This window comes from Nelumbo nucifera, chromosome 1 (genome assembly GCF_055504915.1).
Source record: "Nelumbo nucifera cultivar China Antique chromosome 1, China Antique-T2T, whole genome shotgun sequence".
Classification (NCBI taxonomy): Eukaryota; Viridiplantae; Streptophyta; class Magnoliopsida; order Proteales; family Nelumbonaceae; genus Nelumbo; species Nelumbo nucifera.
Genome location: NC_142649.1, coordinates 20,772,247 through 20,798,138, shown reverse-complemented (window position 1 = coordinate 20,798,138; position 25,892 = coordinate 20,772,247). Strand labels below are relative to the sequence as shown.

The 25,892-nt window shown below is 37.7% G+C and overlaps 1 protein-coding gene across 1 annotated transcript in view; it reads left to right on the top strand.

The window, feature by feature from the left end:
• Nucleotides 1-7,401: 7,401 nt before the first annotated feature.
• The window catches only part of LOC104605840 (protein transport protein SEC23 E-like), a 29,595-nt gene continuing 11,104 nt past the window's right edge, over nucleotides 7,402-25,892 (top strand). The window contains exons 1-4 of the mRNA XM_010270769.3: nucleotides 7,402-8,391; nucleotides 8,595-8,768; nucleotides 10,259-10,420; nucleotides 15,328-15,470. Of these exons, the coding sequence (XP_010269071.1) occupies nucleotides 7,645-8,391; nucleotides 8,595-8,768; nucleotides 10,259-10,420; nucleotides 15,328-15,470 (1,226 nt within the window). The 5' untranslated portion in view covers nucleotides 7,402-7,644. The remainder of the gene's footprint in view (nucleotides 8,392-8,594; nucleotides 8,769-10,258; nucleotides 10,421-15,327; nucleotides 15,471-25,892) is intronic.

Here is a 25,892-nt window from a genome sequence, read left to right as displayed (position 1 = left end):
ATTGGAATGATATTTTTGTTAGACAGTTTTGTATGCCCTTAGCTTCAATCAGAATGATGTACATTATGAGTTTATTGTAAATGAATAAAAGTACATATTTGATTCATGTTCCATTGGTATGTTTCTGTATAATACCCTTAAATTGGACACTTAATGAGACTCGTGTTAGTTTAGAATGTTCACAGCCAGTGTGTCGGTCTGGGGAGACCTATCCTGATAAAGGCTGACACTGTTGTGCTACCAAGTCGGTTGGGGTGGCCTGTCTCAGCTGCTAGGGTGAGACCCTAGGCACATACAGTGTAGGATTAATTGAATCTTTGAATTGGACAAGATTTTCAGTATTGCCCTGGACCTTGGAGATTAATGGGCAAAACTGGAAAGTTACACCCGACCCCTAGACTCGATTATGATACTGCACTAGGTGTCGGATTGGGCTGTCTTCGATGTACCAATCAGTGAGATCCTTAGCGGGGGTCAAAACTTGGGTATGTTGGGACAGTCTGAGAATTCATCTGAGTGTGTGATCGGGGATGCACTCTCACTGATGGAAACCAAGACTGCCGGCAGCCGATTTCAATCGTTGAGATTTGTTTTGTAAAATATATTTTATATGAGATATAAAAGTATATATATTGTGGTTTCTAAAATGATTGCAAAAGGTTTTAATTCCCGGGATCCATATAAGTAGAGAGTGCAACACTGTTCCTTGCAGCCGAGGGAGAGGTTCTCTCTTGTCGGGCAGTGTTTGATCATTATGGGCTGAGAGGTTGAGTGTAAGACCATTGAGGGTAATACTTGATGGGCCAATCTTGCATCTGCCCACAGTCCCTGGGTGTTACAAGGTGGCTTGGCCCAGTGACCACTTAGGGTAAGTGTTGGGCCCATAGAGCCCATGTGATGGGTTTCGGGGGGTGCACTGTCCTTAGCAGTGTATTCGGCCAGGCCTTGTAACAAAGGCTGGGTCGAACCCATGTGGCTGATGTGTAGATCAATGTTGGAGTCCCACGGCATACAAGGAAGCCCAACTGGGCAGCAGTTAGGATGGCTAAGTGAGCACATAAGCTTAATGGGCCTAAAGCCCATTTCGAATTGGACTAATTTAATGAGTTAAATATGGGACGAATTATGAGATGGATTAGCATATAGGATAGGGTCTTAACCCTATCCACTCAGAGAGTCCATATCTGAATATGATTCAGATCTAGAAACCTCCTAATGAGATTAGGAGAAGGCTAATCTAATCTGCAGATTAGATAAGGGTTTATCCTTATCACCTAAAGGGATGTCTGATCCAAATATGATTTGGATCAGCAACTCCTAATTGGATTAGGAGCTGATCCTTTAGGGTTACAAAAGAAGGAAGGGGCGGCAGCCTTTAGAAGACACATACTCACATCCTCTTCAAAGCTGAAATCACAAAAGAAAGAATAAAGCAACCCTGCAAAATTCTTTCTTGCCGCCTGCCTTGCCAGTTCGATCTCCAGTTGTGGGAGAAGTCAAGATTTGATTTTGATATCAGTTCTTTGTGAAAGGACTGATAGGAAGTTGTGCTCACGTGCCATCTTGCTGTTTCTTGCGAAGGACAAGGTTCTTGGAGAAGAACACTGCTGATTCTGCTCCATCCTGCACTGCGTCATTTTCAGTGGGAGCAGTCTTTGGATCCTTCCTTGGGCGTAAACACCTTCATTGAGAGATAATATTTCTCTGTATCAGGTATACCTCTCTCCTACTCCTTTTGGTTCAGATCCGGTTCAGTTTATGGTTCAAGATTGATCATTGAAAATATGATTTTCTAAATAGGGAATGTAATTCCCAATTGAAGGGAGAGAAAAATTTTTGACTTTCACCCCCTTTATTCCGCATAGTTTGGGCGCCTATACGATGGATTTCTCATCCCTTCAATTTTAAGTGTGAACAGACCAAAAGCTTCATTTGAAGCTTCCTGATCTTTGGCTATTTCATCTTTTCATGTACTTGTCTTAAGCTTTTGGTTTTGTAAGACACCAAATGAAAAAACTATTTTGTGGTCTTCCAAGATTCTTATAACCCAAAAGAGATGCCCAACACCTTCTTAGCCTTTTGAGCTAAGATACAGTAAACTAGGATACTTACCAAATTGTCTAAATATTTGAAGACATGACCTAAAAAGCTCATTACTCCTTTTGGCCATCTGAGCTATTGGAAGATCTTTCGAAAAAGACTTGCCAAACAGCTCTTTGGTGATGAAGAAATCTGAACTCTTCACCGTAAGCCTTAAAAAACACAATCACTATTTACATTAAATATCCTTTCCCTAGAGCATCTTTAGTTTCCACAAAATTCCAACAAAGCCCTTCCAATGAAAAAGCTTAAACTTCAAGGGAATTTTTAAGGGACCATTTGATAATGGTTGAAATTGTGAATAGAAATAGTGATCTAGGCAACTTTAGTTCCAAACATTAATACGACCACAACCTCCTTGAAAACTTTTTTCACTAAAAGACAAAACAATAAGGTTTTCAATTCAACATATTCTGTTGTTATCAAACAGCCCCTAAGTTTCCATATTTTCTTAATACACCTCAAAACCTCTTATGAGACAACAATTCTCCTAGTCCACCATTGGTTAGAATAAAGTTGTTTAACAAAAAAAAAAAAAAACTCCAAATTTGCCTCCCAATCAACTGAATTCATCATTTTGGGTGCTTTTAAAAATATGAGCTTATAAAGTGTCCTCACATTGAATCATTCAAGCATGTATGACATGGTAATTTGAGTATTTAGTTATATACAATTACAATTTATGGGAATAGGAGTCTAGAATCTAAATAAGAATCCCATACAAATTCTAGTCAATTGATTGGGCGGAATGGGATTCCAATTCCCATTCCGAGTGAAATGACATTCCTCCACTTGAGGGAATTGCCATTTTATGTTTCCCCCCTTGGAGATGAGAATCTCATTCTAGTAGATCCAACAAAGGGCAAATTGCATATTAGTACCTTGTATTTCAGGGGTGGTCTCACTTTAGTAACTAAGCTTTAAAAAGTGCCATTGTAGTACATAAACTTCCGAAAAGTGCAACTTTAGTCCATCCATCATCATTCCGTCAATTATCTGATGCATGTGATGTCATTATCCTTTGGAATAAGGCATTGTTCATCCTATTCTTCCTCAAGACTAAACCAAAGCAACAATGAGTGAAGCAAAAGGCTATGTGAAGTCTCTATTTCTTGGTATTGAACCAAGTCATGAGGATGCTAAACTATCTCCAAAGTTACCATTCGAAAGAAAACATTGTTCTGGCACTTTTTAGAATTTTCAACATTGCATGACACTTTTCAATGTTTTTTTTTTCTTTTTCTTGCACTTTTCAAAGTTTAGGTACTAAAGTGAGATTGCATTTAAAGTACATGATACTAATATACAATTTACCCAAAAAAGACAAGTGACTTAAACCCCTCAAAATCCTATTTCTTTCTCTTTATTTGACGCCAACCCTCCCTCCCTTCATCTTTGTTGGCACCCCCTCTTTCAACAAACTTTGGTGAGGTAAGTAACTCTCAATCATCTCATTGATTTTGATATTGGCTTATAGATGAGCCAAACAACATCAATTGGAATCTCATTTTGGATCCCATGTGAACCAAATAGGTAGGGATAGACAATTTTGATTTTTTTTTTTTTATAAATCCAAGAGTGGCTACACATTATGGGTGGGTTGGGGGGGGAGGGGTAGCAAGTCCCCACAAAAAAAAAAAAAAAACTAAAGACCAAGGGAGATTACAAAGATTAAGAAATACAAATCCTTTACTAGTAGATGGCCTCACAACTCACATGATTGTAACATTCACATTCATGAAACCGATCCTTTATCTCTAGGCAATCCAGAATGATATTCTTTAGGCTATGTTTGGTTTGAAGGAAAAGGTAGGGAAAGGATTGGAAATGCAAGGGAATCTATACAAGATTTGTAAAGATTTCCTTACCTTTCCCTTCCTTTTCCTACTTTTTCCTTCAAACCAAACACAACCTTAGTCTCCAAGGAGGGTGAATTTGATGTTTAAGGCAAGAAATTACAAACTTTAAATCACTCTTAATGACAATGGAATGATCTTTGAAGTTAATTATTAGGCTGTGGGCCTCCCAAGTGACCCAAGCTTCAGCCATATTAATGGTGGAAGAGCCTAAGTTGTAAGCTTTACAGTCCAATACTTCACCAAGATAATTAATTTCTCACAATAGTTGCCACAAAGCATATACCATTGCTAGAACAAGAAGCATCAAAATTAATTTTTAGGGAGAATGACGGTTCAGCCTAGGGTCAGAATTTTTAGGCCCAAAGTACAGTTGGGGTAGGTGCTAGCTTGGAATTGATGCCAATTCATGGGCGGACATTGGTGTATAGAGTGGGGGTATTTGACATTTTGAATGTTTATAGGTCTGCAGTAGAATTCAGAAAATCTGCAATGGGCATGTCCGTACTTTTTCATAATTTTTATTGTTCCAAATTTAGGGTATTGCCACTAGATATGCTTCCAAACTTTACTTGAAGACTAGTATTGTTACTCATCTCAATGTTTTTTAATTCTTAAGAGTCATATCCAAAACTATTGGGGGGGGGGGGGTAGTGACATTTGTTGAATGTTTCATGATTTTTATTGTTCAAAACATTCCATAAAATGTATACACACTTTTCCTTTTTGTTATCCCCTTCGATCATAGCTTTGTTACAAACTCTAGACCACAACTTATTTAACGAGGAGTCCAAAACATTTGTCCCTCAATAACGAGATTTATCGCAAGGCAGATTTGTTTAGTTATAACACAAATTTAAAAACTAGTAAATATGCACATGAAACAACAATTTAAGATAACATTAATAGAATCATTTAAAAATGATAAATAATTGGTGTGATGGTGGATTTAGATTTTATATTTTATTTTCATTGTTAATAAAAATACTTCTTATTAATCATATTTATTTTTGTTTAATATGATAAATATATAATATTAGAGATGTGCACAAATTTTATAGACTTTTTTTTCGTGTTATATATATATATATCATTTTTTATTTGTTAGTATATAATTATGACATCATGTGCTGTCATATTTGACTTGGAAAAAAGTAATATCATTTTTTAGGCAACTTTAAATTTTTTTTATTCCACTTACATAATTAATTCTAAAAATAATTATTGTTCATCACACTTATTTTTGTTTGATATGACAAGTTTATAATATCTTAGATATGCCAAAATTTTCTATAAATTTTATGTTTCTTTTTAGTGTTTCTATCTTTTTTTAATGTTATTATTTAGTTGTGATATCATTGGTTAACCCATTACCCAAACAATTGGACCATTATGGTGCAAGTCAAGATCTATCCAACTTGGGTCCAACCTGAATTGAATTTTGATGCACTTGGGTTAGTCTTAGCTTGGACTTGGTTTTGTCAATTAGCCACATATCAAAACTTGACATAAAATGTATGTGTATAATTGCATACACATGCATGTATGCAAATATGTGTTATATATGCATTTATGATTGTATGTATATAATTAAGTTCGACTTTAGCTACCTAAAGGCTAAGCTTGGGCCCAATCTGAAACCCAACCCGAAAAATAAAAAAACCCAAACTTTTGAGCCTAGGCCTAGGCTCAAGTAGAAAACTGAGAATCAAATCTAGCCTGTTTAAAATTACGAGATGGGTCAATTTGGGCATGGGTTAAGCCCACCTAATTTGCCTCCCTATGGACCATTGACCATCAATTAAATGCAAAAATAGTTTTTTATATTAGTTTATTTTTTTAACTATATTTCTTAATAAAAATAACTCTTATATACCACACTTATTTTTATTTAATATGAGGGATACATAACATTAGAGATGCACCCACGTTTTCTTTTGTAATTTTTCTATGTTTTTAATAATTTTCATGTCTCTATCTTTTTTAAAATTTTTATTGTTTATTTATGGTATAATGGGTTGATCCATTTAACTTAAAAGGTTGAACCATTGACCTACCACTTGAATAGGAAAATAGCTTTGTTTTTGGATTAATTTTAAATATTGTATTTCATTTTCAATGAATAAAATTATTGTTGTTTGATATGATAAATAGATAATATTAGAGATGCACCTACGTCTTTCATAACTTATTTTTATATTTTTTGTAATTTTATATTTGTATCTACTTTTAATTTTTTTAACTATGAGAGCATTGGTTAACCTATTTTGATGTGGATATTTACTTGCCACTTAGACATAAAGGTGGTTTATTTAGTTATTTTTCATGCTGGTTTTGAACATGTATTTTACATTATTAAAAATATTGAATATAGATTTAATTTTTCAAGTTTATCGATAAGAAACAAAAATAATTTAAATAAATGTATAAGGAGAGAGAATGAGAGTTAATACCTTAATAGTGGGAATTTAATGAAGTGGAAAGTAATATACTTTAAATTACATTTTTTGTCACATGGGACTAAATTTATAAATAGGGTGTTTTAGTCAAGAAAAACCCACAAAGTTCATTTATTTAGTGTGCCTTAAATATAAGATTTAATGAAATGAAATGAGAATTAATACCTTAAATATAGGATTTAATGATGAAGAATATATTGCATTTAATAAAGTAGTAGTTCAAATTATGTTTTTTGCCCTCATAATATAGGGAGACCAAGTTAAAAAAAAACAAAGATATTTTAGTAAAAATATTCCAAAATCTAGACCTCATTCACACTTTTAATAGTAGTATAGATATAAATATGCTATAGGTTGTCCTCTCCACAAAAACTACAATTTCATCGAGATGATTAAGACATCATTTTTTTTTCTAAGGTGAATTTTCAGTGGGATCTTTTTTTAATAAGAGGGAGATAAAAGGAAAAACTCTCAACTTTGTAGGGCAATTGGAAGTTCCAAATTTTAAAGATCCATTTAAAGCCAATTCTAGCTCTAGGGATTTTCGATTTCAATTCCAATTCTGACAGCATATCAAAGGGTACATAGGCTACTAATTTCCGGGCTTAATACTGACTTGGCCCTAATCGGACTTGAGGACAAAAACCTAAGCCCAAGCCCATAAATTTACGGGCTGGGCCGGGAAAGAATGATCACCCTCTATTCCAAATTCCAAAGTCCAAATTTCCGATTCCGAGCAAGGGAGAGACAGCATTTCCATTTTATTAGTGCTCGAGTGGCTGAACTGAATGACATACCGTAGAAGCCGGAACCTGGATGACTAACTGCCACAAACGTCCATGGTGCAACACCATCGATGCTTCAACGGGTCCCACAAGTAATAGTCGCTCAATGTGAACCGTAGGATTTCTGGGTCAAATTTCGCATTTTCCACCATAGCAATACCCAGAATTCAAATAAATTCCACACTCTCTCTCTCTGTCTCTGTCTCTGTATCTCTCTCCTTCTTCCTCCTATTCTTTTTTCTCTCTCTTAACCGGTGGTGACCCCTTTCTCCTCCTCCGTCAAGGGGTCGCCCATCTGGCCGTGTCTCTCGATCGCTGTCTGAAACAAGGGAAAATTCACAAAAAAAAATAAAAAATAAAAAAGAAGAAAAATATCAGAAACCCTAATTCGCTCTAATCACGTTCAGAACAAACAGAGAAGAAGAAGAGAAGAGAGAGAAGGAGATGTCGGAGATGGCAGCGTCTGACCCGGAGGGAATCGATGGAGTACGAATGACATGGAATGTGTGGCCGAGAACGAAGGTGGAAGCGAGCAAGTGCGTGATCCCGATCGCCGCTGCGATCACTCCGATCCGGTCCCACCCCGACATCCCTCCCCTCCCTTACCTCCCTCTCCGATGCAAGACCTGCGCCGGCGTCCTCAATCCCTACTGCCGCGTCGACTTCAACGCCAAAATCTGGATCTGTCCCTTTTGCTTCCAGCGCAACCATTTCCCTCCCCATTACTCCATGATCTCTGAGTCCAATGTGCCTGCCGAGCTCTACCCTCAATACACCACCGTCGAGTACACCGTCTCCGGCAACCCCGCCGCGCCTGCAGCCCAGCCACTGCCACCGGTTTTCCTCTTCGTTCTCGACACCAGCGTCATCGAGGAGGAGATAGGATTCGTGAAATCCGCGCTCAAGCAGGCACTTGGGTTGTTGCCCGAGAACGCCCTCATTGGGTTCATTTCGTTCGGGACTCAGGTCCAGGTTCACGAACTTGGGTTCTCGGATCTTTCCAAGGTTTACATCTTCCGTGGTAGCAAGGAAATCTCCAAGGAACAAGTTTTGGATCATCTGGGCCTTGGTGCTTCGGCGCACAGGGCTGCCCCTGGGTATCCGAAGGCCGTTCAGAATGGAGTGCCCAATTCCAGCGTAGTTAATCGATTTCTGCTTCCCGCTTCAGAATGCGAATATACTCTTGACATGGTTAGTTTTGGTTGTCATTCAATTTGCTTGTTTTGTTTTGTTTTGATCTGCTTGCTATTTTAGATTTATAACTATGTTCTTTGCCGGGCGGAGGTTTTTGTTGTTGGAGATCTGGGAGGATTCGGAATTTGTTTTCAGTGAAGATTGATCTGTCTACTGGATTTATTAAAATTTAATTTTTTAATTTCTGATCAAAATGTCAGCTATTAGATGAATTGCAAACGGATCAATGGCCGGTTCAACCTGGTAATAGGGCGTTGCGGTGCACGGGTGTAGCTCTAAGTGTTGCAGCAGGTCTATTGGGGGCGTGCTCACCTGGCACCGGTGTTCGCATTATAGCTCTGGTGGGTGGCCCATGCACTGAAGGCCCGGGTGCGGTAAGAATTTTCACTCTTCTTAGGATCTTTTACCAAATAAATTTCTTTCACCACTTAAGTGATGTTCCAATTGATTGGAATATAATTTTTTTTTTCAACTCCAAGCTAAGAATTTCTCTGCTTGATCTTGAATTTATATTATGACAAAAATCTCTAATTCTAGCGTAAAATGATGTTAGATTGCTATTAAGTTTAACTTGAGTGATGATGTGTTGGTTTGTAAATTGTTTTTAGTAAATGGATAATCCATTGGTTTGTAAAATTGAAACTATAGTAACTATACATCATATATTGTCAACAATAGATACTATACAATTATTACTTTGACCTTAAGTATTTAATATTTGATCTTTGTTCATTTTTTTTGATAAATGAATGAAGTTGTTATTAATAGAGAAACAGTGAGCATACAAACAGCCTAAGAAGAGGCACGAGATGTGACCTCCTCTTTAAGGATGAAAGCGAAGCACTCACACTAAACAGAAATCAGTTTACAAAGTAGCCCAGTACAAAGAAACCCTTGAGACCCCTTCTTTAGCAAGAGAATCAGCCAAAACATTTGCTGATCTGCTAACCCACTGAAAATTAACTGACATGTTTCTTGTAAGCCAATGAACTCTTCTTAGGATATCCCTATAATCCCAATTAACAGTATCTAGGTTTGCCAACCAACCCACAACCACCTTTGAGTCTCCCTCAATACCAAATTCTCCACTCTGAGTTGGTTGGCAAGCTGTATTCCTAGTACTGCTGCTACTATCTCTGCCCTTGTAGAATCTCCAGCTCCCACTGGTCCTGAGTACAAGGAAAGAATGTTGCTATTCCTTATCTTTGTTCATTTTTTACTTAATATTGCAACCTTTAGCTTCTCCATTTAATGTATCTTTCATATAAAAAGTGATTGAAAATCATGTTCCATACATATTTTTCAATGAAGAAAAACCGAAGCCTGTAAAAAAAACAGGAAAGATGATTTCCTTGGTCTTGCCTATCTCAATATGGTAAGCTAAGGTTGCTTTGATACACCCACCATTCATTACTTTCTAATACAGTTAGGAAATTTCTGATGACCTTAAACTACTGACATATTCAAGAGCTGTATGATGTTAAAAAAAGATAAAAAAGAGCTGTGCTATAATGTAGGTGCCCTCATTATGAAAGTTATTAGGTGCATTCTCCCTATTTCCCTGTCTCTCATTTACAGAGGATCTAGATCGACTGTTAAATAGGTTTCATCTAACAGATTAGACAGCTAATTCAGCAAATTCTTGAATTATTTTTCTGATATCTGATAGAATTTTTCCTCTAATAGAAAGTCTGTTCTGAACTGAAACGTATGATTGTATTCATCAAATTGTTGAATTACTTCTTTTTTTATTTTTGATAATTGAATTACTTCTTTATTCTTCTAGGTTGCTTGCTTCTCATCAGACCTTTTTCTTCACTTTTAGTTATGAAAAGTATTTTGGATGTTGATGTGTTATTTACAGATTGTATCAAAAGATTTATCTGAACCAGTGCGTTCTCATAAAGATCTTGATAAAGATGCAGCACCACATTTTCATAAAGCTGTGAACTTTTATGAAAGTCTTTCCAAGCAGCTTGTTAGCCAGGGCCATGTTTTAGATCTGTTTGCTTCTGCACTTGATCAGGTTTGGACCAGTCCTTTTTCCTCCTCCAAGTTGGCTTCCTATGATATGTTGTCTTTAGTTTCTGTGCAAATGTTCATGTAAATAAAAGGAATCCATATCTCTATCGATCTTCAGTTGAAATTAAAGACCAATAAAGAAACAATTGAAATTAAAGCAATTTACATGGTCGAAAAACAGCATATAATCCCTATTTTCCCTTCATATTAATTGAACTAGAATTAGAACACCATATGTTATGAATTACAGTCTATCATGAAGTTTGTTTGTGAATATGGGTACTGCAAATCATTAAGTTTGTGAAGGATGGCATGAACTTGAATATAATCAATTGTTTTTTATTTTTGATGTCAGAAGAAAGAACTATAGGCGGTATCTGTTTTATTTGCGTATTCATTTTTTCCTTGACATATTTGCTCTTTGATTCATTCACAGTGGTATGAACTGGAGTCAAATTTCATGCAATTGAGAAGTATAAGACCAAAAATAGAATAGACGAAGTAAGGCTATCAAGATTGATATATAAATGAGGTGAGGTGGTTTTTATGATGCATGGCAGTTTGAAAAGTTGTGTGAAGTTTTAAGAAAGCACAGTGACTTTCTGTTCTTTGGACGGGGGACAAATAAATTAGAAAAGAAAATGTGCATTGTATTAGACAAATCGATGGACACCACTCTTGAGTCTTGACTTACATCAACATTCAAGTTTGAAGTTAGATTGATTTTTAAAGATTCCTCAGGACTCTTAATGCATACATATGCCAGGTTTTTTCTCAAAAAAAATGAAAGGGTTTGAAACACTTTAAATTCTCAAATGACCTTATGAAACTAGACTTTTAACTGAAAACATCCATCTATAATTTTGCTAAGGCATCAACAATCATCTTTAAAGACTTTAAGGACTTTCTAGGTTTAAAAAATGTAGTCCTGCCAGAAAAGCTCATGCAAATTAGAATTCAGCATAGAGAAGCTTTTTATTATCAGTTGTTCTCAGTTCTACTTCAGACCAGTAGAACATAGAAAGATTCTCCAGCCTCATTTTCTCCTGGTGCAAAGGAAAATACCCTTCTCTTATGGATGACTTGGTCAGCTATTTCTTAATTATCAGTTGTTCTCAGTTCTACTTCAGACCAGTAGAACATAGAAAGATTCTCCAGCCTCATTTTCTCCTGGTGCAAAGGAAAATACCCTTCTCTTATGGATGACTTGGTCAGCTATTTCTTAATTAATAAAGAAAAGTTTTTCCCAAGATTTGGCTCATGTACTGGATTCTTCTTGATGGGTGCATTGGACAAGATAACTTAAATATTTGTGGTCTTTAGCTTTATCCTTCAATTTTCTTGCATTAAATCCAAAACATGCATCCTTGTCTGCTCAGCCATCAAGTATAGACAATTAATCCTGTAATTAGAACAGAAAGGTTTACATTGACTTCATCAGCTCTGTTAAATCATGCTATGGAAACTTCATCTAGATAAGAAGAGCCATTTTTACCTTATTAATCTCCATGCATTGAGGTGTTATTTTCATTTACTAATTTCTTCTCTTTGTTTGATCAATCATTTCTTCTGGTTCATCAATCATTTACTAATTTCATCCTAATGAGGTTCAGACATGTCTATATCAAAAGGTTGTAATTTGGAATACAAATCTTTAACAATGGTGACATCTCATTATAGAAATATTGGTGGAAAATCATGAGGGTGATAGCCAAGTCTCTTCTCCTTCTTCAATCTTGGTTTCTTGTACATTACCCTTTCACCTTCAAGATCTTTTGATGGATGACAGGCTTTGTCTAATTGCTCTAAAACCTTCTCTTCTTCTTTGCTCATCTATTCTGTCATTAATTTGATGCAAAAGCTTTCTCTGTTGGTAATGGAACATATCTTTTGTTTTTTTCCCATGCTACTGCTAGGGCAAGACAAAGTAGAAATTGTAGCATTAGATAGGAGTGGTGGATAATCAAAAGAAGATTGGGGAGGGGGTTTGCAGTTTTTTTTTACGAAGGCATCAGAAAGGAGAATTTGCCTCATAGTCCTAGGGGAGATAGAATTGGACAGGATTGATGGCTCAATGAAGATGCAGTTGGAAAGTGATTTTGAGGAAGAGGAGGTTGTTAAGTCTATGAATAGAGATAAAGCATCAGGTCCAGATGGATTTAATTTAGCATTCTTCAGATCATGTCGGTATATCGTTAAGGATGTTGTGTTGGGTATGCTTAGGGATTTGAATGTAGACAAAATGATTGGGAAAAAAGTGCAAGGCTTGGGGCAATCCAATTCCTCCAAGAGTTGAAGCTTTTGTGTGGTTAGTGGCCTTGGACAGTATTCTCACATAGGTCATTTAAAATGTAGAGGCTTTTAGCTTGCTAACAGGTGTTGTTATGTGAAGATCATGAGGAGGATATCTTTCATATTTGCTTTGGGTGCTTTTATATACCAAGTTACCATGGAGCTTCTTATTTTGTCTGTTTAGGATTAACATGTGGGTCTCTTGTATTTAAAAAGTATAGGTTTTTAGCTTGTTAACAGGTGCTATTTATATGAAGATCATGAGGAAGATGTCTTTCATCTTTGCTTTGGGTTCTTGTATACTAACTTTCCATGGGGCTTTTCTTTTGGCTGTTTAGAGTTAACATGGCCCCTTGTATTTCAAAGAAATCTTCTCATGTTGGTCAGCTTTTCAAGGTAGCGAAAACACAAAAACTTTGAAGTTGATATTAAATATGGCAAGTAATTGACATATTAAATGAAGAGGAGATGGCTAAAAGACTAAAAGGGAGACAATGAGAGTTATTAAAGTCTCTTAATTTTCTCCTATTTGATTTATAAATGCAAGGGTACTGTCAAAGCCCCATATCATGGAGCAAAGGGAATGCTCCATACCCTATTAATATTTTCTCTTTCACCCAAGTTTCTTATCAGTCTACCATACAAAGATTTGACCATGAATTTACCATCAGCACTTTATTGAAGGGAGATAATTGGGAACCCTCAGAGAAAAGTTTTTGGAAGCTGAACTTTTATGGAAGTAGCTTGGGGAACCTGTGACCTTCAGGGGTAGGAGTTATTAGGATGAGATGGGAGGGTGAGAGCAATATACTTGGGTGATTGGGTCCAATTGGTTTTGGAGATTCTAAGAGGGTTGAATTGAACTGATGGCAATCTTACAAGGGGTTCAGCAGGCTAGTGAGTTGAACATTGGGAAGCTTGTAATTGAAGGAGACAGTAAAGTGATAATTAGTTGGCTAAAAAATGGGGAAAAAGCTCTTTGAAATATGGAGATGAATTGAAGAAACTTGCATGGATGATAGGAAATATGCAGGTGAAAATTCAATTGGTTTCAAGATCTGTTAACAATGAAGCTGATACTTTAGCTAAACAAGGGGTGCATAGGGGTTGATCATTTTGGGAAAATTTATGATCTTATGTATGTTTTCAGGGAGGAATGGCATGGCTATGCTTTCAACGTGTAAAATTGTATAATTCCTGTTTATATTTATAAATTGATTTTTCCTGTTGCTGATAATAAAAAAAAACATCAGCACGTTACTTTCTTCTCTCAAAATAAAAAAAACCATCAGCACATTCTTTCCACTAACTTTTATCTGGCTCACTACTCCCCACTGGAGTTTGGATGCTTCAAGTCTTGGAATCAAAGGATGCATTATCCATCTAAGGTATTTAACCAATGACTGAAATTTTAAACACAACCAAGTTTATGACTAGAAAAATCAAATCTTTTAGGCTTGACGTCACAAACAGTATGTAATATGACCAAGGTACCTGCCAATCATGGATCATGGACCTTTAAATAATTTCTTACTACAATCCATGCCCTTTTTTGCTCCTAGTTCTTAGAAAATATGTTAGATGACAAAAACGCCTGTACTGTCTAGAAATACAAAAATACATAAAACACTTAGAAAATTCCAGTTTTGACTTATTTACTCCTGTATCAGACCGCCTCCTTGATATTGTATCTGTCTGAGAACTACCTTGAGGAGTGACCTGTTCAGGCCCAACAAGCTCCAAGAAATGCCATAATTTTCTAATTTATATAAAGAGATGACCAATAGTTTCTCCTTCTCCAAGGCACTCGTTGTAAATGTGCGAAGTGATGTAGGATTGCCCCCTCTACTTCATTTACAGTGAATTAAATGAATTAATTTCTTCACACCCCACTTCCCAGATTGATCAGAAAAAAGCCCCACTTCCCATGCTAATAAGAAAATGAAGAAAAAGAAAAAAATCTAAGAGCACAGTTTGAGAACCAAGGTTTTTTTTTTTCCCTGGGAATGCACTAGCATCAGAAATATAGCTAGAATGGGGGAACAGATTTCACAGAGAAACTTGCAGCATCACATGGGTGTACAGAAATCATAATAGGAAACTACCAAGTCATTTTTAGCTGGATAAGACATGAGGATGAAATTCCCTGGAGATATGGAACCCTGATCAGACAAGTGCAGGCTATGGGACACAACCTGACTAACTCATTCAGATGGGTTCCTAGATCAGCGAATTCACAAGCTGATGCATTAGCCAAATTAGGGTTAAACATGGAAAAAATAGTTTGAAAACTTTTGCTGTTGCTTATCCAAAAGAAAAAATAAACAGATTTCACAGAGAAAGATCTGAGATACTGAATAGAGTTATACATTGGCTACTAACAGATTTCACTGGAAAGTGCAGTTAAGCTTTGTACTTTAGGAGCTTATAAGAAACAATAAGCCTGCAGGTTCCTTGTTTTTAATTGTTTTAAACGTCTTTTTGCTTTATGTTTTTTTTTTCGTGGAAAAATATTTATTTAACAAAGCAAGATTATTAGTTTTGTTTAGTAAATATAATTTCATTCCATGGATGTGATGCAGAATCATGTTTTTCCTTCATTCTATGATGAATTTTCAGGTTGGGATTGCAGAAATGAAAGTTGCCATTGAAAGAACTGGCGGGCTCATTGTTCTATCTGAAAGTTTTGGTCATCCTGTATTTAGAGACTCATTTAAACGCATATTTGAGGATGGTGAAGAGGCTCTTGGCCTTTGCTTCAAGTGAGTTGCCATTTTTTTTTTCCTTTTTTCACCTTGTAGATGTGCTGTACAATATTCAGGGGCTGTTTGATAACACCTGAAGATGCTAAACTGAAAAGCTTATTGCTTAAGTTTATAAGGAGGTTGAGGGGTCCTTGATGACTGAAACTGAAGTTGGGTAACTCACTATACCCTTGAAAATTGTATTATCTAATTCTTTTAACAACTAAAAACAAAGTAATAAGTCTTTCATTTCAGCAACTTGTGCTGTTATTGAACAATTCCTTAATATCTTTTATCTTTTGATTGTACATGTCTTTCCTAAATTATTCTAATTGTACTTGGATTTTGATCTTATTAGGGAGTTTGGAGGTTGAGTCAATAGTTAGTTCCCATATTTGATATTGTTATACTGAAAAGTATACTTTTAGGTTATTAGTTAGATCATGCAAGAGCTTTTGGGGGAAAGGAATTGGTAACACTGAATCAAGTAAAAATGTGTGCATCATGCTTCATCATGACAATGTAGATCAACTTCTTGTTCCTAGATTCATTGTCTGACTGTTTATGCTTGTTTTTTCATATTATATACAACACTAATTTATACTATACAAATCTGAACCAATGTTTTAAAATGCGGAGGCGTGATGCGAGGCGTTCCACTACCTAGAGGCGTGAGGCGGAACGCAAGAGGCGTAAGCCTCCTTAAGAGGAGGGGGGTTAGGAGGAGGATGAAGAGGAAGGGGGATCTCATTTTTTCTTTATTTTTAATAAAAATCTTTTATATTAAGAAGAATAAAGATGCATAACATTAGTTGAAAGGGGGGATCTCATTTTTTCTTTCCCCTTATCTTTTCTTCCCTTTCCATTCCTTTTCTCTTTTTTTTTTCTCTTTCTTTTTCTTTCCCTTCCCTTTCTTTTCCTTTCTTTTCCTTTCCTTTCCTTTTTCTTCTTTTTTATTTTTTTTCTGTCTTTTTATATCAGATGTGCATGAGGCGTACACCTCTAGCACACCTCATGAAAAAAGCGCATGAGGCGTATGCCTCAGAGGTGTCAGCGCCTCTGGCATACGTCTCAGGGCATTTTGGGAGTGCCTCCCATGCCTTTTAAAACACTGATCTGAACAAAGTGTGAATGCAAGAATCTTTTCTAATGCTTGTTTTTTCATATTATACAGCACTTATTTATGTAATACAAATCTGAACAAAGTGTGAATATAAGAATCTTTCCTATGTAGAGTAAAATCATAAATTTCCATTCTGTCAATGTGAAATAAGTACATGACCAAAATTATAGTGCAAGCCATTTCTGTGGTAGTATTATTTTAAGTGATACTTTTTGGAGGCTTAGCCAAGTAAAGTGAAGACCCTTGTGAGCTTGAGGATGCTCATGGTAACAGGGTTCAAGATGCTCATAGTAACAGGGGAAAATGAAGAGAGGGGTGCAACAAAACAAGGAAACTAGTGGTCAATCTCAAATGATGCTGTGAAGAACAGGAAGATGGAGCAAGGTATGGCAAATAATGAGGGGGTGGGAAAGGGTGGAGTTAAATACAATGGAGAGATGGAATTGACACTGGAGTTACAGGAGCAAGCTGTGGAAGAGCTGGCGATTGTGTAAGGTGAAGAGCTTGAGGTAGCACCTCTAGCAGTGGTGCCAACTGGAGATTGGCCACTAATAGGTACACAACTGAGGAGGGATTGCCACTGTAACAAAAGATAGGGGAATCTCACAATGATGAATTATAATAGGGAAGCATCAGTTGAACCAAGGTTCAAAATATATGTATTGGCCTGTATCGGACGATATGTATCGTATCGGGAGCTTCCCGATACGCTCTTACAGAGGGTGTATAGGGATTTTGACCGGTTCAGGGGGTGTACGGACCTTAAACCGGCCCCTTTGAACCGGATTTGAAAAAAAACTTAAAAAACTACCGATACTGCCCGATACGCCTCTACCAGCATATTGATATTTTGAACCTTGAGTTGAACCATCTTGGGTCATGTGTAAAATGATCAATTTTGGTGAATTTCTAGAGGCGTCCCTCAAAGGTATGGAGGAGACAAAGGCCTCCCTCATGAAGATTGAAAGGAGGTCATTGAGGAGGGAGGAAAGAAAGGGAGGAGTGCAGAAAGGGATTTATTTCTGCTGTCTTGAGGATTGGATGATAGAGCTGGGCTTGTAACACCGGGAGGGAAAGTGGTAGAAGGACCGGGGTTGTTTCAGAGGGGTGAAACACTAAAGCAAAAGAATGAAAATAGTATGGTGGAATATAAGGGGTTTGAACTCGGGAAGGAGGGTGGTATCCAGTTTATGCATAGAGAAGTGGGATTTGGCTGTCTTATGTTTTTAGGAAACTAAAAACTAAGATAAAGGTGATTGAAGCATCTATTGTTAGAAGTGCATGGGGGAGAGATTGCCAATGGGAATATGTACTAGCTAGAGGTACTGCAGGTGGCATTTGTTGTAATTTGGGTCACTAGCATAATGGAGTTAAAGGACAAGGAGATTGGGCAGTTCTTTGTATTAATATTGTTCAAACAATTGGGGTATGGGTGGGAATGGGTGTTGGCTGTTGTCTATGGACAAAATGAAAATAGGTTAAGGGATCTGTTTTGAGCATAACTGGATGGGCTTAGAGAGAGATGGAAAATCCATGGGTGGTGGGGGGAAATTTTAATGATGTTATCTATAAAAAAATTAATGATGTAAGGTTTACATACGAGAAAAAGGGGAGCAAGTAGTAGTAGAGTAATGAGATGATTTGATTTGCTGAATTTACAAGGAGGTGGGAGGTGGTTGATCTTCCCTTATTAGGGGCCAAATACACATGGACTAACAAACAGGAGGAGGCTACTATTGGTAAAACTAGATAGGTTTGTGGTGTCAACGACTGGGAAGAGAAGTTTTCTCAAGTATCTTTGCAGTTTTTACCATGGTCCCTTTCAGATCATGCACCAATTTGTTTAGATGGTGGTGGAATTCCTTCCAAGCCATTCCCATTTACATTTGAAAGTTTGTGGCTTGAAGAATTGGGGTTTGTTGAGCAGTTGAAGGCATGGTTGTTAGAAATGCATGGGCTGGAAGAAAGAGAAGAATTATCACCTAGTAAGTCGGGGAAAAGTATGTAGACCAAAAAAGTTGGGTGTTTGGGGATGAGAAGAGTGAAGGAATTAAATTAGCATTATTGGAAAAATGCTTTTGGAGGTTTAGTGAGCAAAGTGGAGGTTTGTGGAGGGAAACTATTCAAGCCAAGTATGGTGTAAGAAACTTAGGATGGGAACCTGGAGAAGCAAGCCAATCTTATGGCTTGCTTGGAGCTTGGTTAGACCTTTGTGGAGGTGGTGAAACTTAACGCTTGGTTAGACCTAGGGTGGGGGCCAAAGGGACCTTTGAAGACTCAACCAGTGGCTCTTTTCGAACCGGTTTTGGGGCATGCCTAGAACATGGCTGGTTGATATAAATCAAATGCCTTAGGCTCATGTGATGTGACTCATTAAATAGTTGCATGAGTTGTGGGTGCAAAGGATGGTCTGGGGATGATAGTTTAGGTCTATCGTCATCATCATTACATGCTACAAGGAACCCTGATGCTAAATCTGGGTTGAAACAAGCCATGCAATTTATTCCAAGGGAAACAGGAGAGAAGGGCCCTGGTAGATCAGAAGAGGATTGCCCTAATCCAAGATAGACCAAGGCTAGTTCAGAGGAGAAAAAGTTGGTGGATGGAGGATGGGTTGATTGTGACTTGTCAGATGAGGAAGACTCTAGGTTTGATACAGTGTCGTTGATGGGCGGCTTGGGAACAAATGAAGGGGCGAAAGATTTGGAAGAAAACTTTCATATTTCTGAACTGTTTGATGGTGAAACAAAGATAGTGGGAACAATCCCTATTTGGAGTTTTGTGTTAGTTGGACGTGACTCGAACAAGGTTGAGGATGCTTTGGTTGTTGGGGAGGCCCACTTAGAAGAACTAATTATGGATAGAAACTCTTTGCGGGGTCTATAAGGAGGTTGTAGAGGGTTACTAAGGCTCAATGAGAACAATCCAGAAAAGGGTGAGTTACAAAGTATTGGAAGCAGGTCACAATGTGCATCCTTAATCAGTGATTTAAAAGGCGCGCCTGAGGCATGCCTAGGCGCACAGGCGAGGCGCATTTTAGGGTAGGCGCCTTGCCCAGATCCTAGGTGCAGCCCTCTCAAAAGGTGCACGCCTTGTGCGCCTTGCGCCTCAGCCCAGGCATGTGCTTTTTGAAAATTTGACGCTTTTTTGCTTTTTTTTGTGTCTAGCGACTGGGCCCCCAGACCCCCGTGCCATGTCCCCGGACCCCCTATTTGGTAATGTTGTTCATTCATTCATCCTAATAAAATATCTTCTTAAAAAACAATTAAAACTATAAAATCATTATTTTTTGTGTGAGAACTAAGAATTTAAGACCTAACATGGACTTGTTTGGGCTTGCCTCGAGGGGCGTGGTACAAAGGCGGCTTGTAGAATCAGGAGTGTAGTATGTTTTACATCACATTAGCTACTTGAAGTAATGCAACTAAGGAAAAATGAGATTGTTGGTTTTATATGCTTGAAAATGTTTTATATATTTGATTTTATTTTTAAGTTTTCATTTGAATATGCTTTACATGCTATATTTATGTATTTTAATTTTAGATTATAAGTTTTTAAAACATTTATTTTAAAATTTAAGTCTATATTTTTATTAATATTATGTTTAATATATATATATTTTTTTTGCATTTTTCGCAATTATTTTTGATTTTTTAGCTTTATTTTTTATTTTTTGTGTCTTGCTTAAAAAGGCACGCGCCTCGCCTTGCGCCTTAGTGCAAATTGACTCCTGTGCCTTTTTTGTGCCTTGCGCTTTTAAAACACTGTCCTTAATATTGAACTATTCATAGTAGACCCATCTTGGAAAGATTGTGATCCCCCATTCTACTGCACAAGGAAAAGCAACAGATCCCTCTTCAATGCTTCCCCAGGTATGGTTGTGAATTTGGTTTTGGGTACTGACAAGTTCTATGTTTGCAGCCGCTAGCTCCAGGTGTTGAGAAGGATATAAGAGGAAGAGAGGATGAGTCCTTATTTGAGGAGGAAAGGGGGAGAAGAATTTGGGACATTGAACAGTCTTTGGAGGATTTGAAGAGGAAGGAGTTGAAGAAAGAGGAGATTACCGATCAAGAGAGTAGTACGGAGGACTCAGTTCCCATTTCTAGAGAAGATAAATGAGTGTGAAAAGAGTATAGAAGACTCAGTGGCTGATTTTGTGGGAAAGCTTGGGTGTAAACTAAAGGATCCAAATGAGTTGAAAACCTTTCAAAGGTAGAAGAAAAATGAAGTGAAGATTAGGAAAAGAGAGTTGAGTTTTCAAGAATCTAAATTGTTGGTTTTTGATGATAGATGGACTAGGAGTGTTTGGAGGGCTATGGGTATAAACTTGGCTATGTCTCTCCGTTGGGGTCTTTGGGAGGAACAGTGGTTCTTTGGAAGAAGGATGTGGTGCAAGGAGTGGAGGAACTGGTGGGGAAATTTACAGTTTCAATCAAATTCTGACATGTGAATGATGGATTTGAATGGGTTTTGACAAACATTTATGGTCCCCATGGATATTGGGAGGGGAATGAAATGTGGGAAGAATCAGAAGATATATGGGGATTGTGGGAAGGACTGTGGTGTATAGGCGGGAACTTTAATGTGATAAGTTTTGTTGAGGAAACCAACAAAGCGATGCAAAGAATTACCACTAGCATGGAGAAATTTAATGCCTTTATAAATTCTTTTGAGCTCAAGGAACTGCCCCTCTTGAGTAACAACTTTATGTGGCCCAACTTGCAAACTAACCCAATTTGTTATAATTTTGATAGATTTTTATTTATAGTGGATTGGGAGGGCCATTGGGGAGTTTTGGGCTTGAGGGCCTTGACTAGAATGACTTGTAAGTTCTAATCTTTGATCAATTTCCCTGTCTAAGTATGATCTAAGGGGAGGGGGTCTGACTCCTTTTCAGTTTGAGAATGTGGCTTTGTGACCCAGGTTTTAAAGAAAAAGTTAAGGATTGGTGGGCAAAGAGTAATCCAAGGGTTAAATGGGAGGGCATGAGGTTGCATCATAAGATAAAAGATTTGAAAGCTAAAATAAAGGATTGGAATATTCGGCAATTTGGGAGACTAGAAATGAGAAAGCAAGAGGTAATTAATTAATGATAAGCAAGAGAGATGGGCATTAAGCAAGTAGTTGGAGATATCTTGCTCAAAGAAGAAACTAGTTGGAGACAAAAGTTGAGAATTGGATAGAAATATCAAATTCTTCCATGCTTTAGCAAATGATAGGAGGAAAAAAATTTCATTTCTAAGCTAGAATTGGAAGCTGTGGAACAATTGATCAATAAAGTGAAATCGTTGGAGCTTTTCCGAATCTTTTTTTTTTCTTGATGAATGAGCTTTTGTGAATCATTTCAAGTCCATCTTTAGAAGACCCTTTACTGAGAGATCAAGTCTAGAAGGGTTGGATTGGCCAAGATTGTCGGGAGACCATAAGGGTTGGTTAGAAAGGAGTTTTGATATGGAAGAAGTCAACATAGCAGTTTTTTCAATGGATAGAACTAAAGCACCAGGTCTGAATGGGTTCACAATGGCTTTTTACTAAGATTGTTGGAACACTCTAAAAGATGATATTCTAAGGGTTTCCAATATGCTTTTTACCCAGGGCTGAATTCCACCTTCATTGCCTTGATACCAAATAAAGTAGGGGCAAATCATCCTAGAGATTTTGGACTCATCAACTTGGTTAATAGCCTTTATAGAATCATTGCAAAGGTGCTTTCTTGGATATTTAGATCAATGCTTCTTTCTATTATCTCCCCTAATCAAGGAGCTTTTGTTAAGAATAGGTAGATCATTGATCAAATTCTAATTGCTAATGAGAGTGTGGAGGAGTTGAAAAGAACTGAAAAAAGGGTTAGTAGTCTATAATCTTGATTTGGAGAAAGCCTATGATTTGGTGGACAAAGACTTTTTGTTGGAAGTAATGAGAAACTATGGCTTTAGAGATAAGTGGTGTGAGTGGATTTAGGGTTGTATTAATACATGCCACTATTCAATCTTGGTAAATGGGGCAGTTGTGGACCACTTTCTAGTGATTAGAGGAATTAGACATGAGGATCCTCTCTCGGTCTCTCCCCTTTTTTCTTCACTTTAGCGGCTGATGTTCTGGGACAGTTAATCTAGAGAACAGATTTGAGGGAACTAGTGAGAGGTTGGAGAGTGTGAAGGGATAGACTGCCTATCACCCACCTACAATTTGCTGACAACACAATATTATTTTGTGAGGGAGATGATCTTAGACGGGTGAGAAATTTGAAGTTGGTGGTTCAATTGTTTGAGGAGATGTCAAATTTGATAGTCAAAGAGCTATATCGTGGGGATCGATATGGATGAAAGAGAGGTGTTAGAGTGTGCAATTATTTTGGGCTGTGAAGTCTCCCAGTGGCCAATGGATTATTTGGTATTACGGTATTACCCTTGAGAGATAACCCGAGAAATGTAAGTTTCTGGAACCCGTTGGTGGACATGTTTACCAAGAGATTAGCTTCTTGGAAGAGAAACTTTCTTTGAGTGGAAGAATTACTTTAGCCAAATCGACTTTGGCCAACTTGCTCGTCTACTTCCTCTTGGTGTTCAAGATTCCAGTTAAGGTTGTAGGAGTCTGGAGAAGTTAACGAGAGATTTTTTTTTTATTTTTGTGGGAACCTAAGGAGAAAAGAAAGGACCATAAGCTTAGATGGGAAGTTGTAAGTAGAAGTAGGAGTTTTGGTAGCTTAGGAATTGGGAACATCCAAAATAGGAATATGGCATTGTTAAGAAAATGGCCATGGAGATTGCCAATGGACAAGGATAAATTGTGGACGAAGGTTATCTTAAGCATCCATGGGCTGGTGGTTGAGGGTTGGGACGTAGGATGCAATGCCTTGGAAATCCATTCATGCTATCCTTCATTCATTCCTACCTTTGTCAGGTATAATTTCTGTACATGTGTGGGTGGGGAGTTCATCACTAAAAATGAGCCTGTCTCTACTTTCTTGTCTTCCTTTGTTTTGGGTCCTAAGCTCGAATAGGACTTAGGGCATAAGCAGGGAATCAGAGACTTGGATTTGGACAATGGCTTGGCATTGATTCAAATCCTACAAAGGGTTTTCTTGTATCCTTTTAAATTGTACTCTCGGATTTGGACTCTTTCTCCTTCTAGTTCTTTTACCTTTGCCTCTTTTTTCAAAGCCTTAGTTCAGCCTTCTGATAGTTCTAGGCAACCTCTTCCCGTTAAGGAAGCTTAGGGTAAATTGGTTCCAGGGTTGGGACTTTTTGCTGGGAAATTTTCTTGGAAAGAACCAACACTTGCGATCTATTTCAAAGAAAAAAAAGCCTTCTTGGTGTTTAACTCCTAACTGGTGTATTCTCTGTAAAGTCAATGGTGACTCTTGCTACCACTTTTTAATCTCCCACCCCTTTGTTTATTCTATTTGGGATTGGTTTTTCTTTTTGTTTGGTCACAAGTGGACACCCCCACCAAATGTGCAAAGCCTCTTTGACTGTTCCGCTGGTTGCTGCCTAGCTGGACAAAGAAGAGGGAAAGAATGCTGTGGAGATGCACAAGAGCTGCGTTTTGTAATGTTTGGACGGTTTGGGAGGAAAGGAACCAAAGAATTTTTGCTGAAAGGAGTGAAGTAGAGGGGCAATTATTGAGGTGATCACTGCTAGGGTGGTTCATTGGGTGAAATCAGTGGATCTATTTGATGATATTCCTATAGTGGCTTTGATGAATAATTTGAAGGAAAGGGCAGTCTCAGCCTCAAGTAGTAGTGCCTCTTATCCTTTGTGGGTGCTGCCATGTTCAGGTTTCATTAACTTGAACTTCGATGTCAGCAGTGAAGGTAACCTGGGTCTTCAAGGATTGGGGGAGTTTTTAGGATGGAGGAAGATGTAGTTATTGCTCTATTTTCAGGTCCATTTAGAGTAGGGGACTCACTCCGAGCTGAAATTATGGCTGTGGTGGAGGGCACAAAAAGGGCTAAGGAATTAAGTGTAAGCAGGTTGATAATTGAATGAGATTCAAAAGTGGTTATAGGATGGTTAGGGAAGGAGGATTATGGCATGTGGCAATACATTAATGAACGAAGATTTTTTAAGTGGCTGACTCAGGGTATGGAAGTGAGATTGCATTGGGTAAAAATGTGTGCCAACTCATTTGTTGATACACTTGCCAAACAAGGGGTGGGAAGGAAGCAGTTGTTTTGGGCTATGTTGTAATCTTTCTACTTCTTTGGGGGAGAATTAAGAGAGCTGTATTTGTTCATTATTTTTTAATGAAATGGTTCTGTTATTGATAAAAAAAGTAAGAGTGCTGTTTTGGAAGGATTTCTGGTGTGGAGACAGACCTTTGCAGGAAATCTACCCATCCCTTTACGAGTTTGTAGTGGACAAAGAAGCTTGTGTGGCTGACTAAATTTCTGAAAATAATGGAGTCAGGGTATGGACTCCTCAGTTTAGGAGGCAACTAAATGATTGGGAAGTCAAACCTTTGATGGAGCTAATGCAGGCTTCATATAGTGCTCGGATTGACTCTAGTAGGGAGGACATGAGAGTGTAGAATTGGGAAAGATCTGGCCTTTTTTCTGTGAGATCCTTTAATAATCAGATGACAAGGCAAGAGACCAGTGTCTTTCCTGTTAGTGTTATTTGGTGCAGAAATGTGCCTTCAAAAGTGGCCATTTTTGTTTGGTCTGCTTGCTTGAATAAGATACTAACTAGGGATAATCTGATGAAGAGGGGGATGGTGGTGGGAAGGGCTGAATGTGCATTATGTGAAGAGCATATGGAGTCGGCTGTTCACCTCTTACTTCATGGTGAATTCTCTTATACAATCTGATTTAAATTAAATCATTGTAAGGAGCCTAGGAGTAGGCTAGTGGCTCCTATAGATGATAAAATGAGAAAATGTAGACTAAGATATGGTCATGTGCATAGAAGACCTTTGATGGCACCCATTAGAAGAAGTGATCTGTTGCAAGGGGTAGGGGTAGACCAAAAAGGACATGAGTTGAGGTAGCGAAAGTGATTTGAGTACTAATAATTTTACAATGGATATGGCATTAAACAGAATGAATTCGGTGAACAGGATTAATGTGGCTGGCCCCATATATTTGGGATAAGGCTTGGATGATGATGATGATGAATCATGAAGATATTTACTGTTAAGAGTTGCTTTCCTGCTTCAATAGAAGGGTTGTTGAAGGGTTGGAGACTGGAAGGGTTGAACAAAATAAGAAAAATCGTGGGAATACAGTACCAACAGCACTTCTCTGGACGATTTTGCAAGAAAGAAATGCTATGTCAAGGGAAGAGAAGTTAAACTAAAGCAGTATACCAGAAGAT